Raw genomic sequence first — 19,778 nt, 5'->3', positions numbered from 1 at the left:
AGAGTACACGACTGGACCCACACAGTACAACTGTTGTTCAGAGTACACGACTGGACCCACACAGTACAACTGTTGTTCAGAGTACACGACTGGACCGACACAGTACAACTGTTGTTCAGAGTACATGACTGGACCCACACACAGTACAAATGTTGTTGCTTTGACACCTACGTGGATGCTGTGAGGGGACTGGATCTCCGTCGTCTCTCCAGCTTGGGGTTGGTCACCACGATGGACTCCGAAGCCGGCAAGTCCTGGGGGATGTCATCATTGTCATCCATTGCAGAACTCTCCGACTGAAGGAGGGAATACAAGACATGGAAACATCTTCCAAGAAAATCGTGGTCACAAAAACCTGTGAAATGTCAACACAAACTGACAACATCTGCCTTAGTAACTCAGCTACTTTATCAAAGCATAATTTTCGACATCAACCCATGCTCACATCAGTTTTCAATGTCCATTCATATTATCCCATTGTATCAAAATACTTCATAAAAAACTAAACCACTGGTGATGACTATATTTGTTATGTATGTGCTCAAATCAACGTGTTGATTTATTGTATGATGGGTATCTCCCTTTTAGTATTATTATTATTATTATACATAATGAGTAATGAAACATAGATAAACAGACTTGTCAGTATTATGCCTGTGTTTGTATCATATCAAATTAGAGACAGAATCCATGTTTTACTGTCACTGTTGGAAACAGGTATACATCAGTATGGTACAAGTGTATGTGTTAGTCTCCACAGGACCCACCTCATCCTCAGAGAGGGTTTCCTTGACACTGAGACTCTCGCTGGGGGAGATGGTGATCTCTGTCAGACTGGGAGAGCCAATCAGCTTCAGATCAGGCACGCTACCGAAGTGGGGACGCACCGTCGTCGGCGAGTCTTGGAGGTTCAGGGAATGACGCCTGTCACCAAATTGCGAGAAGAAGTCCTCATTCTGTCAAACAGAAAATATTCAATGAAATAGCAATTCCTGTTTCTTAATGACAACACATTGAGAGCTGTGAAGAAAATGGAGATAAATGGCTGTTTAAATAGCAGAATTGAATGGAGCTGACTGATAATATCCTTACAAAACAATTTGCAACATGAGTAAACCTGCAGCTCCCTCAATGATAAAATATGCAAACAGGAATAGATATTCCAAGATGCAGTGATTTCATTCTTTTAAATACAAACCACTTTCACCAAAATTCAGATCACAACAGTGACAGACTAAGTCCCCACTTTGAGTCCCAACTTACCTCCGATTCCTCCAGTTCATTGTCCAGGAAGTCGAATCCCTTGAATGTGACCATCAACTCATTGCCACTACTGTCATCCAGCACATTGTCTGCAACACATACAACATGGCCGATTGTCCCATTGTGTACAGTCACTACTCCTGCTTGCATCATCCAGCGACAAGCTATACAACATCATCATTTATCACAGCTCTTTAATATTACGGACTATATCAACCGTCAAAATGATAGTGTTATCTGAATATGACTTTCCCTTGGGATAGTAAAGCCTTATCATATCTTATGTTATCTCTGAGAAGATATTATTTTTGAAACAACGTGAACCAAAATTATCAGAACTTAAATTAATTTGTTCAGGATTAATGTGCAAAAGGTCAGTGTCACATGTTTGACTACCCATCCTTATGACATGTTGGCAGAAATCCTATACAAACAACATACTACAATTGCACACAACAAAAAGAGTTATTAGGTACAATGTCCCTCAGATTGTCAAGTCTTACTGGAGGAGGGGGCTTCGGGCAGGGAGGCTTCCTCGCCACTTGACGCCACGCTGTGTTGGTGGTCCAGCGTGTCACTTGATTGGCTGAATATGACCTGGAAGTAAATGCAAGGTCATGATTCACCCCAATCATATGGTCCTACACAAAGATTCCTGCTTCTCACCTACGGTAGGCTGTTTCAGATCACAATCGTATGAGTACAAACTCAAACATAGCTTACAACAGTCATAACACTACGATTGTGTTATGTGGCCCAGAGTATTGATCTTGTGATCTATGATAGGTTACAATCACAAACAAAATAGGAGAACAATATATCACCTGACGCCATCCCAGTATTATGATGGATGTGTTAACGTGACTAGTACCTGAGATTCAGGGAGTATAAGTTGTGTTATCAGCAGTTTCTGGATGTACTTGTGTACAATGAACATACAATCACACAAAACAATAATGTCATATAAACTTATGAAATGATGGCTTCAGATTATCAAAGTATCAATATAAATACGCAAAAACTAAACTAGATTTGTAAAAAATGTTCTATTTTTTGACACAATAATTTTCTCTTTTCCAGGAAGATAAGTTTCAGTGTGAGCAAACTGGGGTTTAGTGCTGCTTTACCAAGTATTCCAGCTACATTATCTTGTGTCTGTTTAATTTGGAGATAAATTACTTAAGACGTTCACCACTTGGAAACCCAAGGGTACAGGTATGGTGCTGATACAAGGGAGGCAACTATGCATAGGCGCACACCCAAGGGCCCCTGAGCACACAACCCCCACCTCCCCTAATGGCTTGGAAGGAACCTTAGTAATTCATTTGAAATTGACCCCAAACTGAACAAATTAATGTTAATGGAAATATTATTTGTCTGGTTTTACTTGAGTTCAAAAGCCTTAAAAAGGCAAGTAATTTCTTCGAAAGAACTAAGAAGTGTTCTGTTTTCATAAATATATTTATACATATCATGAAGTATGTCACACATGTTTGTTTGTTTGGTTTGCTTGGTTGTTTAACGCCACACTCAGCAATATTCCTGCTATATGACGGCGGTCTGTAAATAATCAAGTCCAGACCAGACAATCCAGTGATTAACATCATGAGCATCAATCCATGAAATTGTGATAAGATGACATGCATCAACCAAGTCAGAGAGCCTGACCATCGGATCCTATTAGTCGCCTCTTACGACAAGCACAGTCACCTCTTGCTGCAAGCATGGGTTGCTGAAGACCTATTCTACCCCGGATCTTCACGGGTGTGTCACACATGTTGATGAAGTGTCTGGTGCACTAGGTATATATGGCAGACACGACAGTGGCAGAAATTGAAACATCAAAAACAGCTAGGCATCATCACCATATATCATTTCTGTCACTGTCACACAAATCAGTATCCAAATAGATATAAGCAATACAAACTAAACATAGTAAGCAAACATAATAAGCAAACAAACACATGTATCATGAACTGACTGCAACATGATGGTACGCATATCATGTAATATTTGTCTTGCCAGATACACACAACTATTTCTCTAGCCATATTCAAACAATGAGTAATCTAGTGATACAATATATATTACTGGATCCACATTCCATGCTTTACAGAAGTTTTGAAAATTCTGAAAGAAATGAACACCCATCCCACACAAACTGGAACAAGGTGATTTATAGGGGGAAGACAGGCAATAAATATTTTATAATGCCCTACTATAACTAAATTAGACCAATTAGAAGTCTTTAAATGGAAATGGTGGGATTGAGATAGGGAGGATGAAAATGACCCATGTACCATGATGCAAAGCCTGTGCATCATCCCACATAACAAAGGGCGTCTGAAAGAGAAGGACGTCAGCAACAGAATGATGAGAATGTGCAGCGACCAAAACATGCCCCTCGGAACACACACCTGGGAGCCCCCTGGGACTGGACGTGTCTTAGCCTGATGACACAAACAGTACTGCTTAGAATGGTGTAGTGAGGGCGGGGAATACTGGCTGGCTGTTAGTATAAGATCTGGAGCAAGCAGATCAATGGTAATCTAGGCCACACAGTGTTGTGAGGGGGCGTGGTTGTGTGGCCAGTATTGTTGTGATGGGGCATGGTTGTGTGGTAAGTATGGTCGAAGGTGGCATGTTTGTGTGTCCAGGACTCATGTGGTGGGCCTGGTTGTGTGGCCAGACATGCTGAGAGGTGGCAGGGTTGTGTGGCCAGTACTGTTGTGGCGTGCAAAGGTTGTGTGGCCAGTACTGTTGTGGCGGGGCAGGGTTGTGTGGCCAGTACTGTTGTGGCGGGGCAGGGTTGTGTGGCCAGTACTGTTGTGGCGGGGCAGGGTTGTGTGGCCAGTACTGTTGTGGCAGGGCTGGGTTGTGTGGCCAGTACTGTTGTGGCGGGGCTGGGTTGTGTGGCCAGTACTGTTGTGGCGGGGCAGGGTTGTGTGGCCAGTACTGTTGTGGCGGGGCAGGGTTGTGTGGCCAGTACTGTTGTGGCGGGGCTGGGTTGTGTGGCCAGTACTGTTGTGGCGGGGCTGGGTTGTGTGGCCAGTACTGTTGTGGCGGGGCAGGGTTGTGTGGCCAGTACTGTTGAGGCGGGGCAGGGTTGTGTGGCCAGTACTGTTGTGGCGGGGCAGGGTTGTGTGGCCAGTACTGTTGTGGCGGGGCAGGGTTGTGTGACCAGTACTATTGTGATGGGGCAGGGTTGTGTGGCCAGTACTGTTGTGGCGGCGCAGGGTTGTGTTGCCAGTACTGTTGTGGCGGGGCTGGGTTGTGTGACCAGTACTGTTGTGGCGGGGCAGGGTTGTGTGGCCAGTACTGTTGTGGCAGGGCAGGGTTGTGTGGCCAGTACTGTTGTGGCGGGGCTGGGTTGTGTGCCCAGTACTGTTGTGGCGGGGCTGGGTTGTGTGGCCAGTACTGTTGTGGCGGGGCAGGGTTGTGTGGCCAGTACTGTTGTGGCGGGGCAGGGTTGTGTGGCCAGTACTGTTGTGGCGGGGCAGGGTTGTGTGGCCAGTACTGTTGTGATGGGCCTGGTTATGTGGCCAGTACTGTTGTGGCGGGGCTGGGTTGTGTGGCCAGTACTGTTGTGGCGGGGCTGGGTTGTGTGGCCAGTACTGTTGTGGCGGGGCTGGGTTGTGTGGCCAGTACTGTTGTGGCAGGGCAGGGTTGTGTGGCCAGTACTGTTGTGGCGGGGCAGGGTTGTGTGGCCAGTACTGTTGTGGCGGGACACTGCTCCAGTCACAGGGGGCATGGTAGGAGAAGAGTGGGGACTGTGCGACACAAGCAGCTCAACACAGGAGGACATGATATTGATAGAAATGAAGTATAAAGTTGTTGGTGGATGTCGACGTCCTGGTCAACGTCTTACCTTATTGATTACAGTGTCCTAAACACCAGGACAAAACATAGTGATGTTATAGTTTGTCAATATCTCATGTAATAAGGACAAAGTGCGGTAGTTTCACACCGTGTGATGTCAATATCTCATGTAATAAGGACAAAGTGCCGTAGTTTCTCACCGTGTGATGTCAATATCTAATGTAATAAGAACAAAGTGCCGTAGTTTCACACTGTGTGATGTCAATATCTCATTTCATAAGGACAAAGTGCCGTAGTTTCACACCGTGTGATGTCAATATCTCATGTAATAAGGTCAAAGTACCTTAGTTTCACACTGTGTGATGTCAATATCTCATGTAATAAGGACAAAGTGCCTTAGTTTCACACCGTGTGATGTCAATATCTCATGTAATAAGGACAAAGTGCCTTAGTTTCACACCGTGTGATGTCAATATCTCATGTAATAAGGACAAAGTGCCTTAGTTTCACACCGTGTGATGTCAATATCTCATGTAATAAGGACAAAGTGACGTAGTTTCACACCGGCATGAGTGAGTGAGGGGGTAAGAAGGGTTTGCCGCTGTATCAGCGGTATCTCAGCTACAACAGGGCTCAGCATACACGGCTCACAGTAGCTGGTAGCTCATGCAGTCATTCCTGCCAGACAGACTGTGGTGGCAATGTTCATGCCTGCAGGAGAGTCACATCACACACAATGAACTAGGGCTGCAACGATACACCTAGGTCACGATACGATACGTATCACGATACTTACATTACGATTCGATACGTATCTCGATACGCTACGATACATATAGTGACGAGAAGAAAAGAGATAAATGAATTAAACTTAGTTTATTAAAATGAAAAATTGAATGAAAGTGAATGAATGTTCATGAGTCATAAAATATATACTGGTCATGAGCATTTTAACTTAATGAATCATCTGCCATTTCCATGTAATGGCTAGCAAACATAAAAGTAACAGTCCTACATATTTGTGAGTTGTGACCAGATGGTAGATTCTAGGAGTAAATACTAAATGTACCAGTGTCCAGTAACTAATGATTTGCCATTTTCATGTATAAAGGCAAAAAAACAATTAAAAACAATTGTAGCAACAGCCATGTTATACACTATTTGAAAGGTCTAATCCTGGTGTTTATAAATATGAAAGTTATGTTTATAACATTATTTACAACTTGACAACTTAATTAAGTTCGTTGTAAATATACAAAATGTAAGCTAACGCATTCATAACATCCAGATTAAGGACCAAGGAAGCGAAAATTTGACGATTTGGGGCAAATATAAGATTTCAAAAGATCTAGATCTACTTATTTCCTTTTTTATTTTCATTTACGTAATTGGAAAATTATTTTAAAAAGAATTATGAATAGTATCTGATTTCACCCATTTCCAGATAACAGCGGCTGTCCGCTAAGTAACATGAAGAAATACCTCCGTTTTCGAAAGCTTCGTATGAATAAAACGTTCTTCGAAGACTGACATATGACACATCGTTAGAAAGCTTGTTGTTTCATCGTAACAACACGCTCGTAACATTGCCTGGAGTCTTTTCGCAGGTATAAAAAATGGTTCCTAATGACGCTTTCTTGCCGAAGTCTGCTACAAGGTTCATGATTGGTCAGAGCTCGTGACCTGAGGCAGGCAATCAAATTACAAATCCTTGTGTACGATGAATTTCAGATTTTTATGAAATATTTTGGTTAAATCGTGTTATTCTGAACGTTTTAAGCAGGAAATCGCGATCTATATTAAAAATATGGAGCTTCGTGGATGTATCATACTAGGTTACAAGCTGTGACAAAGATTTTTCATGCATATATTTTGGCATCGAACATCGTGTCCGAGCCGAGAATTCGAGGCGCCAAAAGCAGAGATGTCATTTAAAGAACATTACACGTGATCGCACGAAAAGATGGAAATAATAACTTAGCTGTAAGTTTGACCACTTTTAGATATATTTTTGTTGATTTTATTTATCACTTTGAATAATATATTTTAAGATTTGCTTGAAACGTCTTTGTTTTGCTCTTTGACATGTTTGATGTGCACCCGTTGTCGAAGTGTGCGATCGAGAATTATATTTTCAATAACATTGCGGGAAATAGTGAATAACTTTTAATCTATCGATAAATAATGATAAATTGAAATAGAATTCGTATTTCAGACATTGTGAGATGTGATAGATTTAATAAATGAATGGTATGACAGGTAGGTCCATAAATATATATACAATTTTGACGTGACTAAGGCTTGGCCGGTGCCTGGGGACTCAGTTCCTACGGTGTTGAAAGAGTTTAAACACATTTAAAACGTATCTGTGATAAAAGTTTATGTACAAAAACAAAGACGTACGTATATACGACTTTGAAAAAAACGTATCGTGAAAAATCGAGATACAGCACCTCACAAATCGCACAACGTATCGTATGGAGTGAATTGCGATACATCGGTGTCCCGGGATATCGTTTCAGCCCTACAATGAACACACAACACTCACAACCAGCACACAGCATACACACAGCATGCACACAACATACACACAACATACACAAAGTATGCTCAAGGTATGCACTACTTGGCTTCAACATGCATCAGGACATAATCAGCTTAATAACATAAAGCTGAAATCTGACACAAGTCATAGCACAGATTTCTTTGTGAAACCGGACAATTTTGAAATTCATCACCACTATGTAGTACTAAGCATTATGTCAGAACTATTGAACACAAAGACACCTGCTGAAAAGGATCAATGCATGCAGTTTCTCAACGTCATAATGTTGACAAATAAAACAGAACATATGCAGAACTTATAATATCAACTTTCCCACAACAAATATCTGCATGTGCATTAGTAAAGTTCCAATACATTCTAGTAACACAAGACTGAGACGTCAGGAGGCAGTGCCTACTTACTGAGGGGCTCTTGAGCAGTCCCACGCGGGGTCCGAAACAGGTCAGCAGGTTAACAAGGCGCTCTCGAGTTCGAGCCTGAAATTCAAAAATAACATATGAAAGTGCAAAATATCCCAAACAAGATAATAGTGAAATTCAGTGAAATTACAGTAAGCAGTTAGTAATTTGTTAGTAATCTATTAAAAAAACAAAAGCAGTGTTATTTTTATGTTACATCATAAATGAAAGAAAACAATTGTCAAACACAAATTTGTGTACTTGAATTTAGCACTAAAACAAGAGAATATTGAATCTATTGATGTATTCCGACCAGGTGTGGCTGACACTGTGTCAGAATGACCTTCACCTAGTACAGTGACTGACCTGTGAAGCCTGGGGTCGGCGCCACACAGAGTCAATGTCCTGGTTGTTGGATGGTTTCCTTGACAACGACACACCCGATGACGAGCTGCTCTGTACAGGACCACCAGTAGCACCGGCAGTAGCACCAGCAGCTGCAGCAGCACCTCCGGCTGATGACTGGTCATTGACGAAAAACTTCCTGCCTATGATGGGCGTCTTGGACAGGTCAACAGAGAAGTCCAGAGTGCGACCTACAGAACAATATTGAGTGAGCCTCGGTTTACTCATGTTTTGAACAGCTTTCCACTCCTGGTACACCAGTTCATTGCTTACAATAGGTAGAAGACATTATATAAAGTACTCTTGATGAGGTCAATATGTGAAAACAAGGACCACCCGACCCATGAGGTGGTCTGACATCATGAATCATTTGTTTTGTTATACCGAAATTCACTTTAGAGTTTATGAAGTCTTTAAACCATCTTCTGGTTCTTTACAGTAACTCAGCTGCGAAACATAAAATGTTCGTACAACACGCGACCTTCTTTTCTAGCAGACGAGTCAATATTCATCACGTTTCAGGTCAATACTAATCATGAGACAAGTCAATATTCGAGGTCCTTGTCATTAATCACTAGAAGGAAATCCATGGGCAGGAGTACATTGCCAGACCTGCAGCATTATCTGGCAAATCAAACCACTGACTAGCGGATACTGGCAGCTAAGGGAAATAACTTTGCAGGGTCAAAGATCAACAGGTCATCCAGCCTCTACAAAAACATTAAAGTTTGTGTGCAAGACAACTAATACACCCAGGTGACATCAAGAGATCACTGTGACCTTTCTGACTGCCCTGACCACAGATACACAACGAGCTAAATTTGTTGTCAGTGACTGAGCGGTAGTGAACAAACTTAGTTCAAATATTGATGAAGCTAACATTTTTTCGATGATAGTTACTAAGCACTACCCATTCTATGCTGCTGTTTTCTGTAAAAAATCTGTAATATACACAAGAATATAGAGACTGTCATGTAAATTATCAGCTATAATAGTGGGCGTTAATAAGAATTACCTACAGATTGGTCTAGAAATTGTTCAGGGGATGCCTATTGCAGTAGAGCTCTTTATACAGCGATTATTGTAAGTCAAATCCAAAAAAACCTTTGTTGTTGATCAAATATAGATAGAGGGTGAGCTATCTTGACAAAATGGATGCTGCTGTGATGCAGAACTAACAGGATGTGTCTTGTACACATGGCCTTCATCGAACAAATGTGATGTCCCGGCAGAGATTACCTGGCAGTTCCTTGTGAATCTTGGTGTATATCTCGGCCTCAGCGAAGGAGGTGTGGGAGTACATGCTGAGCTCGGAGCTGACGGAGAAGCTGAGTGAGGGCGGGGCTGCAGCCAGGGTGGACGATCTCGTTACAGCAAGCTTCAGGATCTTCAGAGCCTCCTTCCAGTGGACACTCTAAACACATGGTGGGGAGTGGATTAATGAAGTCTGCATCAGTACAATGTGTGTCCACCAGAGTACCAGAGGTTCAAAAGCTCACTATCATTGGATGAAATTATCACCTGATTGCAGATGTGTCAAACTAGAGTCATGTTCAGTTCTAACACAGAAAGGGATGGGTAGATGGTGCACAGAGATGGACAGAGAGAGGGAGGGACAGACTGGGAGAGGGAGAGAGGAAGAGAGGGACATGGAGAGCTAAAACATGTTTAAGTTAAGTTAGTCCTTTTGCTGTTTTCATAATATCCCAACAATACTTCAGCATTAAACACCAGATGTGTGACGCAGACTGTACCCATATTGTGAATCATACCCAGATCTCAGATATGACTACAAAACACTAACATCATTAGGCGAACACACTTCCCCTACAACATATCTCAAGGGAAAGTTTGAATCTCAGTTTTACACTCATCACTCTTAAACAATTTCACATAATAAGTTTCAATTGTATGTCATAAGAAAGTGAGAAAACAGTATATATGTTGTATAATATGGCACAAAAATACACACTTTCAGTCTCACCACAAAGAAACACATTTCCTATCATCTGAAGAAAGGGAGGGCAAAGGTAATGGCAGACAAGTTTCCCCTCATGACTTAAACTTAAATTTGGATGAGCTGTCTTAAAAAACGACTGCACAGATGTCATCACTTGTGGAGAAACTTCAGTTTAATTGTTCCTGTTTTTTTGCTCTTCATAATGCCAAACCAGACAAAGGACTTGAGGTCAGCCAGACACAACAGCTCAGGTTAGATACAAGTAACATCTCAACTGAAGAGTTGATGTTCCCAATGGCGCCCTGACCTGAATATACTTGGTGGCAGTGTGGAACACCTCTGTGTTAAGGACCGAGTTGTGTGCTGAGCTGTGGGTGGAGTTGATGTCCACATAGTGCGTCATACAGTGCAGTATCTGCAGCACTCCGGGCTGGTTGGAGGCCGGACCCTTCTCCAGCACCTGCAACATGTCAAACATCAAACATCTGCAACATGTCAAACATCAAACACCGGCTACATGTCAATCATCAAACACCTGCAACATGTCAAACATCAAACACCTGCAACATGTCAAACATCAAACACCTGCTACATGTCAAACATCAAACACCTGCAACATGTCAAACATCAAACACCTGCTACATGTCAAACATCAAACACCTGCAACATGTCAAACATCAAACACCTGCTACATGTCAATCATCAAACACCTGCAACATGTCAAACATCAAACACCTGCAACATGTCAAACATCAAACACCTCAACATGTCAAACATCAAACACCATCGACTCACATCAGGATCATAAATCCAAAATAAATATCATGATCATTGACTGCATTAACTTGTCAAAACATGAGTCCGACTGACCTCTACAAGGAAGGTGAGCATGCTGACGGCAGCGAAGGAGTTGACGTCCAGCAGGTACTTGACCACACACTTGGTCCACTGGAGGCTGTCCTTGCCGAAGGTGCCGCGGCTGTACAGCGACATCACTGTGGCCAGGTTGGACAGTCGGTCGGTCTGCTGGCTGCACATCTGTCACACAAACAATATCCTGTGATGCTTAAATCTTGAACAATATGCACAAAATCCTAACATCATTCAGTAACCTTTACAAACGTTTGAATTGTTTTTGAATAAAAGGGTCTTATCAAACACTCAAAAAATGTAGGTATGCAATAATTGCATTTGGTTTTCAAATACAGTGTTGCTCATGGGCTTGAAAGTAGGGGGTAATCCATCCTCAGGCTACCATGCAGCAACTTTATTGGTTGCCTGATCATGAGTAAACATCCTTCAAGACTACCCTATTGCTTATTCTTCACCAGGGACCCTTTCGTTGGTTTGTTGTTTAAAAATGACACACACAGCAATATAATATTCCAGCCATTTGACAGGGGCCTGTAAGTAATCGAGTCTTGACCAGACAATCCAGTGAAAGATATAGTGCTCAATAACACACGCCTTTGAGGTACGAGGACATGCTACCAACCAAGTCACCGAGTCTGACCATCTGGTCCCCTCTGATGAGCAGCTTCGGTTGCTTGGGACTAGTTCTAACCAGGAATCCTCATTCTGGTACAGCTGTTGTAAGTCTATGCAAAAGTATCTGCATCAGTCAGAGTGCTACATTACACATGTGAAACAGGACAGATAAGACAGATGAAGAGACCAACCTGTGCGATATGGTCAGATGCTTCACGACAGGTCTGGTTGGGGTTTTTATAGTTGGCAACCAGGTATGGCAGCATGGCTATTGTGTTCATAGGAAACCCTGCACATACACAAAACAGTGACAGTTAGGAAACATTTAACACACAGACTCTAAGAAATGACAAACAACTTTTGACTCATATCACAGATGAAAAAAATTCAGATAAGTTTTGATTAATTCAGAAATGGAATGAAAGTGAACAAACCCCATTTGCCGGAGGGATCAATGACAGGTGCCTTGATACACAGGATGATCTTTGACAGCAGGGACCAGGTGGCCTCCGCTGTTACTGGGGACGTGCAGCCCTGGGGACAGAAGGGTCATTGTTAGAAGTTAGTGAGTGAGTGAACATTGCCTTATGCCACAGTCAGCAATATTCAAGCTATGATTTGAGATGGCAGGCCTACTCTTACCTTCAACAGAAGCGTCTGTAGCCCGGGGAAGTTGGGCCACTTGATCTGTTGCTGCATCTTGTCCAGCTTCTCCTTCCACTCAGGGTTCTCGGGCTGCAGGTGACACAGGATCTTGTCGAGGAGTCGCACTGCCAGGAGGAACTCATACTCGTAGTCTGACTCCAGCAGCGACACTGCGATCCAGAACATCTGCGTCACCAGGGTCTGTTTGTCCTCTGTCCCGTTTTGGTCCAGGTTCTTCAGAGACTGGGCACTGCGAGACCGGCCAAGATTTGTTCGACGATGGTCAAGGTCAGTGCTTGCTCTGTTACGTGAGTCATCTGTGAAAAGAAAGCTTTTCAAGTAATCAGCAGGATGTGGAAGAATGGAATGTTTATTAGCTGCATCAGCAACACTTAAGCAATACCAAGTGTGGGCGTCACAAATCACACCCCTGTGGGACATGAACCTGGGTCATTACTGTGACAAATGATCACTTTAACCAGTGAGTGAGTGACTGACTAAGTTTGGTTTATATGCCACTTTGAACAGTATTTCAGTGATATCACAGCATGTCAGCTTTAATTTATGTTTGAGGAAAGCCCGAAGTGATGCAGGTGTTAGAAGTTTACAGCTCTGGTGAAACAAAGGAGCACAGGTATGGTGCTGACAACCTAAAAACATAATCTGGGCGAGATACGCGATTCAGTCCATGATGCCTAAGGGAGACAACTCTGATCATTGAGTTGCACCACCTCAGACAACTGGGCCACCCATGCAATATGAGAGCAGCCTGTTACAAATTGAGTCTGAACCTGAAAAATCTGTGATTGATATTATGAGCAACTCTACCCACATTGGGGCACATTGGCACACTATCAATTAAGTCAATTCTGAGAACTTTTAAGAGATCAATTGAATTGCCTTAAGACAAGTATAGGTTTCAGGGGACCAATTGAAACACAGCATCCCCTCGCGACCCCGGTCTAAAGGAAACTATGCAGGACACTAACTGGCAGCAGCGTGAGCCCTCTGGATGATGACGGACACGGAGTAGCTGGTGCTGCGGGAGTGGTGGGGCAGCGATTGTTTGGGGGCTGTCATTGCTCCACGGCGACCATCCGAGTCTTTGGCAAGATTGGGCGTTGACATGAACAGCTCTTTCATGAAGTCGATTGGTCGGAATTCAAGGTCAAGGTTATCAATGGCTGCTTCAAGTGTCAGCATTATCTCTGTCACATAGCCCTGGAAGAAATCAATGTTAAAGTGCTGATGTACTGGTCGATCATGGTGTGTTCTGTCCATTCGTCAGGATCATCGAGATATGGTCTCATCATTGTCATTATGGGAAAACACATGTAAAGCATTAGTTCTGTGACTTCTACAGGCAGAACCCATACTAATGTGGACCAGTTCCAGTCCATGTGAACCAGTTCCAGAACTCAGCCAAATTTGAGGATTAAAGAATCATTGGTATAGGATAAAAAGATTAGTGATAGGAGATAAAAGATCAGTCCAAAATGACCTCTGATCTAATGTTAACTAAAACTGTAGTGTCACAGGCATAGACCCATCTTCGACCCCCTCATTAGGATAATTGAATAGCCTGTATCACATGTAAGTATTTCCAACAGAACTAATCCATGAACACACAAAGCCATTTAGAAAGTGGTCAAATGTAACAAATGTAACAAATGTAACATCTGGCATAACGCTTTCTTAGTAACGTACAGACTCTAGTACTATTTTGGGTTGGGTCCCATCAAGGATTTGAACCCACACTGGCTAAGTTAGGCACCTAATCACCAACAAACAAAGTCAGCAATCTAACCCACTCAGCCTCTGGCACTTCCACAAAAATGAAAGTCTGTGACAACTGGTTGTCTAGATCACATAGTTTGTATACCCCTCTGACAAGTGTAAATTGGCACAGCTCCCATGTCCGAAACCATAAACACACAAAGCCATTTAGAAAGTGGTCAATCGTAATGAATGTTACATTTGGGATAACACTTTCTCAGTAAAGTATAAATTCTAAATGTACTTCCTAAATGGCATCGTGTGTTCATAACTTTCCCCCATGCCTCCTCACTTTGGCAGTGTGGGTTCAAATTTCAGATAGGACTCAACCAAAAAAAGTACTAGAATCTGAACTTTATCAACAAAGTTTTAGCCCAAATTTAACATTTGTCACAGTTCTAATCCAGATCAGAAAGGTTCTCTCGCATGTTTCTTTGCCATCCTGGGATCAGGTTTACCGTTACTGTCAGTTGTCATGGTACTGCCCTGAGTGCGAGTTCTGCCTGATGGCAGCTACTGAAGCCTGCTGGCCATGGAGCATGTGTCTTACCTGCATGTCATCTCCTTGTTCTGCCACAGTCTCCACAAGTCGAGACAAAATATCAGACAACATCTGCGTAGATGGACGGATTCTAAGGGCTCGAAGTATCTGAAAGAAAACAAAAAATGCAAACCATAATGTTTACCTCCAGCGGTGTCAAAAATTGTAGAATTTTCCTATTCGGAATATTCTATAAGTAATACGTTACCACTGTTATACCGAGGCTGTTGTCTCCCACAACTGCTGCTATAGCGAAATCTACCACAGAGATCTCAATTACCTCATGCAGCACGTGCGTAGCCACCTAGCTGCCATGTGACACCCTTCACTCTTGTCTCTTGCGAGAGCAAGTGCTCGGGGGACGGACGGGCGGGCAGCAGCCCAGTGGTAACGTATTACTTATAGAATATTCCGAATAGGAAAAGTCTACAAATTACATTAAGTAATACGTTACCACTGTTATACCGAGGCTGACTACCACAGTAGGCGGCGGGGAGCACCTACAACCCGAATCCTGACTGCTAGCGTTTCTTCCGACCAGCGGAAGTAAACACCAAGGCGGAAGCACTCGATGCGCATGCACCTAGCTAGGCGTTACCCTATAGGAATACCAAAGCACTGGCAAGCGCATACCGTAAGGCTCAATCGTCATTGCCAAAACGGCCCCACTGGATTCCAAACGGCCCCACTGGATAGGTATTTCATCGCCGCAGCGGATGAGAACACTGTATCCGCGTGAGCTTAATCTTAGATCAGGTTAAACAGTCGAAAAGAGGGAAATTAATTTCATTCAGACCGTATATCCCAGAGCAAGCCTACTTAGTATGCATTAGGCGCGTGACCTAATTCCAGTATTTGTAAGCATACATCACAAGGTTGGGATACACGACAGACAATTAAATACATAATTGTCAAAATACAAATAAGGACAAAGCACACAAAAAGCCGCCCTCACCTGTGGTGTGACCCCAACTCCTGTAGCCACGGCAGTGAGAACAATGGAGTCGACCCAGATTGACCACCGTGCAAGGTCTGACGCCTGAGGAGTTCGGAATTGCGCTGGGCACACCCCTTAGGTGCCCGCTTGCGCCGCGATCCGAGGGCCAAGACGGTGCACACTCTCCACGACGGCATCAGCGACCTGTTTGAGGTAATGATTGGCAAAAACCGAGTCAGAACGCCAGTAACAACCTCGTAATATTCTGCGAACAGAGATATTCGAGTGTAGGGCAAATGTTGCCACTAGCGCCCTGATCTCGTGCGGGTTTGACCCCGCTACCGGTAACCCCCGAGACCGGTAACCCCCGAGACCGGTACGCCAGATTGATGACAGAACGAAGCCACAACACAATCGAGTTGCGAGTTATGTCAACCGTGCGATTAGGGTTACACGATATGAACAGACGGTCACGCCCTTGTCTACGTTCATTCGAAGCCTTAAGATAATACTTAAGGGCCCTAACCGGACACAGCGCTCTGTCCTCAGTATCAGCAGGATGTAAGATTTCTTTGAGGGATCTTACAGTGAATTCTCTCTCCGTTTGCCCGACTCTCTGATTCTTGGCGACGAAGCCCATGAGCAGGCCCAGGCGGACCGCTCCTTCGTCACCTCTTTCGAATCGTACCTTGGCAGCATCGAGTGCATGAATTTCGGATACATGTGCCGCCGTGGCAAAGGAGAGGAGAAATGCTGTTTTCCAAGTCACATGCCGGAACGAAGCACTAAGCAAGGGTTCATACGGAGCTTCCGTAAGTGATTGCAACACTAGGGAAAGATCCCAGGCCGGTGCCCGAAGGCGGCCCTTTTTAAGATCGTGCTGTTTGAAACCCTTGATAATACCCCGTATCACCGGCTCTTTGGAGAGACTGGTACACATAGCAACGTCCCATACCGTAGCAACGGACGAGACATAGTTGGCAATGGAACCCCCGGAGAGTTTCCGGGTCTCTCGCAAGTGAGACATGAAACGAGCAATATCCTGCACAGATACCTTATCTGGCGAATGAATGTGATGTTTACAACACCACTTCGTGAAAATAACCCAACGTGCATTATACACCTTCTGGGTAGAATCACGATGCATACTAACGTATGCCCGAGACGCCCGGCGAGAAAAACCTTTACTCCTCAGACGCTCGGTGACAACATCCACGCGTGCAGATTGAACTGCCCTGCATTTGGATGAAGCTGACGGGTGTGAGGGTGGATCAAGAGATCCGGTCTCACAGGCAGTGGAAGTGGCGACTGCGTGACCTGGGTCACAAGTCGGGGTACCACGATCTGTTCGGCCACATGGGCGCGATCAGTAACATTCGACAGCGAACTCCTCGGAGCCGGCTTAGAATGTGTGGTATCAACGCTGTCAGCGGGTAAGCATAAGCGACCAAGCCCGTCCAGTCTAACGCGAGAGCATCGTGATCGATGGCCCTCGGGACCGGGACTGGTGATACAAACAACGGGAGTTGATTGTTGAACCGCGTTGCGAACAGGTCGACCATCGGACGACCCAAACATTCGCACAGCCACTGAAACACTACTGGGTTCAGCATCCACTCTGTGGGGCTCGGATCCTGAGGCCTCGATAGAGCATCGACCAGTACGTTCCGCACACCTGGGATGTGACGGGCGCGTATCTGGCACGGGACACTGTCCACCAGAGCGTAAAACTCTAACGTGAGATCGAGTAGCGAGTGACTGTGGGTTCCCCCCAGTTTGTTCACATAGGACACTACCGTCGTGTTGTCGGTCGCCAGCATGAGCCGGGCGTCGACGAGACGATGCTTCCACTGATTGACTGCGTTGATCACTGCCTTGAACTCGAGACAATTGATGTGAAGACCTTCGTCTACGCACCACAGCCCCGAGCTCACCTCCCCCTCTAGATGGGCGCCCCAGCCCACTAGAGAGGCGTCTGTATACAGGGTCAACGTGGCCCGGCAGGGCCGCATAGAGACTCCTGATAAGACAATGTAAGGGACCGTCCACCACTCCAGATGCGGTCGGAGCCGATCCGGGAGGGCGACGGTCGCACTGTTCACCTCCGTTGCTAACAACTGGATTAAAAACCGTTGCAGCGGGCGGAGTTGGAGACGACCCCGTTCGGTGCAGTCCTGGGCTGATACAAGTAGCCCTAACAGCTGTTCCCAAAAGTGAACAGTCTGTTGCACCGCTAAGACTTTGGCAATCATCGCCTGAATTTTGTGCCACCGGTCTGGGGGGACAAAGAGGCGATGGGACACCGTGTTGAACCGACCTCCGATGAACTGCAAGTTCTGAGAAGGGGTTAACTCGCTCTTGGGGAGATTGACAATCCACCCCAATTGCTCCAAGAGCCGACATGCGAAAACGAGATGACGTGACAGGGTGTCCGTCATTCGATTTGCTACTAGCGAGTCGTCCAGGTACGCGAAGTACCGGACACCCCTCCTGTGGAGGAACCCCACTATGGGGGTGGTTAACTGGGTGAACAGCCAGGGAGCGGATGAAAGACCGAATGGGAGTACAACCCACTCGTAGTGCCTGCCTTGAAAGACAAACCTGAGATACTTGTGATGATCCGAGTGAATCGGAACATGCAGATAAGCATCCTTCAGGTCGATCGAAGCTAGCCAGTCGGCCGGCATGATCAGTGCTTTCAGGTCCGTCAAGCTCAACATTCTGAACTTGGGCGGTTTGCGCAGGTAGAACTCGTTGAACGATTTCAAGTTGTGAATCATTCTGAGTTCGGCACTGTCCTTCTTGGGAACGAGAAATATCCTGGAGTAAAACCCCGGTGTTATTTCTGGTAGAGCTAACTCCCGAACTGCCCTCTTCTCCACCAACCTGCCGATGGCATCGGCGAGGAAGGGAAGATCGGTTTCCGAATAGAAACCTGCCGACGGGGCAACGGTGAGCGGCGGATTCGCTTTGAGATCGAGCCGATAGCCGTACCGAATCGTGTTGACCACCCACAGGTCGTCGAACACTTGTTCCCAATTCTCCCAGTAAGTCTGGAGTCTGGCTCCCACTGGGGAAGGAGAGGGGGCCCTGACAGGCTGCGGCAGGCGCAACTGTCCAGGGCCAAGTGACTCGGGTTCGCCTAAGGGCCAACCGAAGTTGGCGCTGTCGGCATACGAACCCCTCCAATGAGAGTCACCTGGAGGGGCCCTTGCCGTCCGTCGACGACTTGGGCTTCCCCCAGTTCCCCGTCTTCCCGGGAAAGGGCAGCTGATTGCCCATACCGGAGCCCTCAGGGCGGGGCTACTTCCCAGAGGAAGAAGAACCCGACCCCTTAGACCTACCGGCCGAAGCAGCCTGGGGCGCGCTCCGGTTAGGAGCGGCACCCAGGCGCCTATGCAGGGACCCAACAAGAGCAATTGTGTGCCGAGAGTCCTCGGCAACGTACTCCAGGGAAACATTTAAACTGAGCAGGCAGTTGTAAATGCGCTGGTCACGGTCTGTGGGAGAACCTTCGACCAGGCCGCCGCGAAGGCGTTCTCCAAGGAAGGCTTGATACCGCGCAGCAAGGTTGATGCGGGGAAAGCCGTGTCAGAAGACTCATCGTATACCTCGGAGGAACCCACAGTCGTGGATTCCCCGCGGTACCGGCCGGGGCATGTCCTCAAAGAGGTCATAAACCATGGCCACGCGGTCCTTAACCGATAGCGGGAGCAACGGTTCGGGGGAAGGACCGGTGACCACGGGAGCCGCCGCCGTACCGGTGGACCCCGCGTCCGACCCCGCGGCCACCGAAGTGGCCGGGGACGGAACAGCCAGCGGCCTATCCTGAGATAAAGCCACCAGCTTGGAGTCCACAAGTTATGCAAGTAATGCAGCGACGGAAACCCCGGACAGCCCACGGGCCGCCAAGGGATCCGCCGCAGCCGTGGTGGTGGTACCCGCAAGGGGACCCCGACCGGACAAGCCGGCCACCACAG

At 45.6% G+C, this 19,778-nt stretch overlaps 1 protein-coding gene across 6 annotated transcripts in view; it reads right to left on the bottom strand.

The window, feature by feature from the left end:
• Positions 1-19,778, bottom strand: part of LOC124141893 (protein furry-like) — a 91,045-nt gene that overhangs the window by 12,359 nt on the left and 58,908 nt on the right. For 4 of the 6 annotated variants that reach the window (XM_048387691.1, XM_048387688.1, XM_048387689.1 and 1 more), the window contains 15 exons: positions 14,871-14,969; positions 13,534-13,765; positions 12,542-12,861; positions 12,334-12,433; positions 12,091-12,188; positions 11,282-11,449; positions 10,719-10,871; positions 9,691-9,865; positions 8,413-8,642; positions 8,050-8,124; positions 5,132-5,149; positions 1,767-1,860; positions 1,264-1,352; positions 768-956; positions 172-296 (listed from right to left, as the gene is read on the bottom strand). In XM_048387691.1, the coding sequence (XP_048243648.1) occupies positions 172-296; positions 768-956; positions 1,264-1,352; positions 1,767-1,860; positions 5,132-5,149; positions 8,050-8,124; positions 8,413-8,642; positions 9,691-9,865; positions 10,719-10,871; positions 11,282-11,449; positions 12,091-12,188; positions 12,334-12,433; positions 12,542-12,861; positions 13,534-13,765; positions 14,871-14,969 (2,165 nt within the window). The remainder of the gene's footprint in view (positions 1-171; positions 297-767; positions 957-1,263; positions 1,353-1,766; positions 1,861-5,131; positions 5,150-8,049; positions 8,125-8,412; positions 8,643-9,690; positions 9,866-10,718; positions 10,872-11,281; positions 11,450-12,090; positions 12,189-12,333; positions 12,434-12,541; positions 12,862-13,533; positions 13,766-14,870; positions 14,970-19,778) is intronic. The other 2 variants (XM_048387690.1, XM_048387693.1) reach the window with 1 other exon arrangement.

The sequence above is a fragment of the Haliotis rufescens genome, unplaced genomic scaffold (genome assembly GCF_023055435.1).
Source record: "Haliotis rufescens isolate VD_foot unplaced genomic scaffold, xgHalRufe1.0.p SCAF_7, whole genome shotgun sequence".
Classification (NCBI taxonomy): Eukaryota; Metazoa; Mollusca; class Gastropoda; order Lepetellida; family Haliotidae; genus Haliotis; species Haliotis rufescens.
This window is presented reverse-complemented; position numbering and strand designations above follow the sequence as displayed.